At 39.7% G+C, this 4,295-nt stretch overlaps 1 protein-coding gene across 1 annotated transcript; it reads left to right on the top strand.

The window, feature by feature from the left end:
* Positions 1–722: 722 nt before the first annotated feature.
* LOC142419665 (olfactory receptor 4S2-like) lies at positions 723–1,607 on the top strand. Its single transcript, XM_075522864.1, has one exon. The coding sequence runs from the start codon at positions 723–725 to the stop codon at positions 1,605–1,607; it is 885 nt and encodes a 294-aa protein (XP_075378979.1).
* Positions 1,608–4,295: the final 2,688 nt, after the last annotated feature.

Below are 4,295 nucleotides of genomic sequence, written 5' to 3'. Positions count from 1 at the left end.
ACCAGTGGTGCATTCATTATCCCAGTGTCACTACAGATGTATTTATGAGGGGTTCCACTCAGTCCAGACTTGGGTGAGGTATACAGCCCCCCTACTAACACATCATTAATGCAAATTAGCTCCATATTAGCTCATGCACATACTGCCAGAAAGGTGATCCAAGGAAACACTGGACAGCTCTTTCTGTGACTGAGCTTATTCAGGTCTATCACAGTCAGAGAAATAATAAGCAGTAATTCTATTGCATCCCCTTAGAGGGCTTAAAAGGAAAGTACATTCACTGATGATCAGGGACCTTCCTCAGGCTGTGAGTAAAGTGTTGAGACTTGAATTAGAGTTGCACTGTTCCTTTTGGTCAACTTTTTATTTCAAATCAAAATTGTAGAGTAAAAGTGGGTCTTAAGGGGACCTTGCAATTAGTTGTCTTTTTCAGAAGAGGCAAAGGTGAGCACTAGGATTCTGGAGGGTATTTCTACCACACTCCTCAAATAAAGAAACTGAGCTTGCTAATATCCACCTCAATATTATGTTTTGAGTTGGATATCAACTGTTATTCCTTGAGGGTAGCATTACCTTTAAATGAAAACAGTCTCAAAAAGACATGAAAGAAAATATGCTTAATATTTAATATACCAATGAACAATATGTATGCGTATTGATAATGTCCTGTTTCTAATGCCATAGCAGATGGCTTTTTTTCCTGTGCTTCAGGTCCTGTCTACATGGCATCTGTAGAGAACAAAAGCAATGTGACAGAGTTCATCCTCCATGGACTCATGCAAGATGAGAAAGTAGCAAAAGTGTGTTTCTCTTTATTCTTAGTCTTCTATGCCACTATCATACTCGGAAACAACTCGGAAACCATTATCACTATAAAGTCCAGTGAACAGCTGGAATTCCCCATGTACTCCTTCCTGAACTACTTGTCCTTTGTAGACTTCAGTTACTCTACTGTCACAGCTCACAAGCTCATTTATGACCTTCTTGTTGAGAAGAAGACCATCCCTTTTGTGGGTTGCATAGTTCAGCTGTTTGTGGTCCATTTCTTTGGCTGCACTGAGATCTTCCTTCTCACAGTGATGGCATATGATTGTTGCATTGCTATATGTAAACCACTTCATTACACAAACATTGTGAATAAGCATGTCTGTGGCTGGCTGGTGGCAGCTTCTTGGGTGGGAGGCTTTGTGCACTCCGTGGTGCAGATTCTGCTTACCATTCAGCTGCTATTTTGTGGGCGCAATGAGATTGACCACTATTTCTGTGATGTGCACCCTTTGCTGAAGCTGGCTTGTGCTGATACCTACATTGTTGGTGCCACTGTGGTTGCCAATAGTGGTTTGATTTCTCTGAGCTGTTTTGTTGTTCTTCTTGTGTCTTATGTTGTTATGAGGACACGCTCTTCCAACGGGCATCTCAAAGAGCTCTCTACCTGCTCCTCTGACATCACCGTTGTAATTTTGTTCTTTGGGCCATGCATTTTCATCTATATGTGCCCTTCTACCACCTTCACAGTGGACAAGATGGTCCCTGTGTTCTACACCATCATCACACCTATGATCAATCCCTTTGAAAATCTAATCCCAAATCTACATACTCCGAAATGAAGAGGTGGAAAATGCCATGAAAATGTTGTGGGGCAGAAAAGTGAAGAGGAGGGAGAAATGAAACAATGCAGTGCATGTCTGTAAGATAATATGAGCTCAAGAAACCATGGGGAGGGAAAGAGAAGGGTCTTCTCTGTAATGTTGCTCTGGTTTTAGCAAGGCACTTCAGAATAGACCTGACACCAAATTCAAGGTTTTATGTAACTCTCATCTTTTTCATTGGAAATTGTTAATCAAAAGCATGTGAGGTGATTGTCATCTATCAAACCTGAGCTTTGAGGATAGCAATGTGGCATGCATCTTCAGGCACATCATAGCTGTGCCTAGGCTTCTCCCAGCACTAAGAAGAACAACCAAGTATTTTGAGAGGTTGTTCTTTCCTACAAGGTCCTACGAGCTTCAGAGAGTGGTGTGTCTTTACATTTCTGCACAAAGAAGTTGTGATGGTACCAAGCTCCCAAGAGTAAACAAACCCTTCAGTACTGCACAGCACTGGCAGCTTTCATTTCACATATTTTTACATGCAAACATGAGGTGTCTACAATTAAGCAAGCTGCTGAAGAGAGTAAGCAACCTTTGGGGAGGATGGGATTAATTTAATGATAGGAGCATGAAAGAAGTAGGGGAAACAAGATGACAGGGAAAGATGGCACAGATTGTACTGAAACATCAGCAAGTAAATAAATACATAAATAATATGTAAATATTAAAAATATTCTCCAGGCAGAGCATCCCATTAGCTAGACTGTGAACTTTCAGTGAGACAGATTCCAGCTACTCTGTAATCCATTCAGCTGAGAAAAGGTGGCCCAAGGTGACTGAAAAATTGATCACTGCCTGCTTCTGGAGTCCCCTTTCTGCTTTCAGTAAATGACTTATTATGAATACTACATTGTCACATGATGAATCCATGAGTCAGCTATTAAATACCCGATATTAGGTGCTGTTAGGGTCACTTGCTGATGCAGGTAACAGGAGATGAGTCTTCTCCCCTTCCCCTGCCAGTGAAATTGCCAATAATAACAATTACTATTATTACTGCTCTAGTCAGTAGCAGGATTCAAAGGCTCACTAAGCTAATGGCTAAAAGCTTTCCCACTACGGCGAGTCTGAATGTTCCCATTTTTCTGTATTTGGTATTTCCTGGTGAATGCGCTACCTCCTTGAGTTTTATTCTGCCTCCTATCTGTTTCCTCAAAACGTTCAATCTAAGCTGTCCAATGATGGTAAATGTAAAATTTGTCATTTAATTCCCAGCTCCAAACCAGCCTCATGTACTAGAAACCTAAAATCACAGCTACTCTGGTCTGGATCAACTTCATTTAAAGGAGCCCTGCTCCATTACAGGAACAGTATGTCCTTAAAGTAGTTGACAGTTCAGTCATTTGCGTCGAGGTAATTAATGATACATGGAGATTAAATGTAACAATAAGTCCTTGTTACTTCACAATGGTAGTAAAATTAGAGTAAAACATCACTACTCGGACAAAGAACTTTTATAACTTCTTCATATTTCCAGGCTGAAGAGGAAAAAAATAGGCAGCAATGACTGACAGAAGAGGAAGCTTTATCTTTCCTAGAGTTGGGGGTGAAAACATAGGTGTCTAGTCATCAAGATTTTCTTTCCAGATGTACAGGTTCTTCATGTTACATTGGAAGAGGTTATTCCTTTCAAATAATGAAGATGTAGCAGAAATGGTTATAAAAGTCAAGTAATCACATTTCTTCATGTTCTGGAGTACATGCTTTCAGAGGCTGGTTTCTAATCGTTAAAGTTCATGTCCAAAGTAATTATTTTAATGAAGTTTCTAAAGCAAGTGCAGTTTTAATTCACTGATGAGGTGATATCACTTCTAATGTAGAAATCTATGCTGCAGATGTCTACTTCTGCTTTTAGGATCAGTGGACTTAAATAGGGTCTTTATGGCTGAGATCCCTCTCTCTACAAGGTAGGTGTCAAAAAGGAGGTCAGAAAGACAAGATCTTTGCAGCACTTCTTCCTTCCCATTGATTTGGAGGCACATCTAAAAGCTCCCTAATTCAGCTATCATATCTCTAAGAGAGAAAGTCTTGTACAAAAGATATGCTGCTCTAATGTTGGAGAGTCCAGTTCAACATGTCTAAGGTCAAAAGTGACCCTTTAAAGCTGAAACAGAAGCATAAGGGAATGAGTCTTATTTGAACTTGAGCCTTAGTTCACAGTGGCGCGTCACCACTGGCAATATCTTTGGTCTGCTCAAACTTTCCTTTGTCTTGGTGAATGAACGTTCATACTAATTTATATGTCATTCTGATCCAGTCTATCCTGGGGTGACTGCAGTTTCCTACCGTTGCTACCTGGCCCACCTCTGCATCTTCCCTCATCTCATACATTTCCTGACACTGTCTCAATGAAGGGATTGGTAGTGCACTTCTACCTTTTAAAAATAATAATAATAATAATAATAATAATAATTATTATTATTATTATTATTATTATTATTATTATTATTATTATTATTATTATTATTATTATTTTGGCTTGGTTTTTCACACAAAGGGCTTCTCAAGTGCTTAAAAGTGTATGGTGCAAATTGGTTTGCTGTTGCCCACCAGAGGACCCAGTCACCACAACTCTTTAATAAGGCTCTCAGGTAGCTGCTTGGAGTTTGGTAACAACACAGTTCTCACAAGTCCAGCTCCATTAAT

Source organism: Mycteria americana, chromosome 22 (genome assembly GCF_035582795.1).
Source record: "Mycteria americana isolate JAX WOST 10 ecotype Jacksonville Zoo and Gardens chromosome 22, USCA_MyAme_1.0, whole genome shotgun sequence".
NCBI classification, from domain to species: domain Eukaryota; kingdom Metazoa; phylum Chordata; class Aves; order Ciconiiformes; family Ciconiidae; genus Mycteria; species Mycteria americana.
This window is presented reverse-complemented; position numbering and strand designations above follow the sequence as displayed.

What these genes read in the sequence shown, in the direction of transcription:
- LOC142419665 (XM_075522864.1), top strand. Translation starts at nt 723, where the DNA reads ATGGCATCTGTAGAGAACAAAAGCAATGTGACAGAGTTCATCCTCCAT.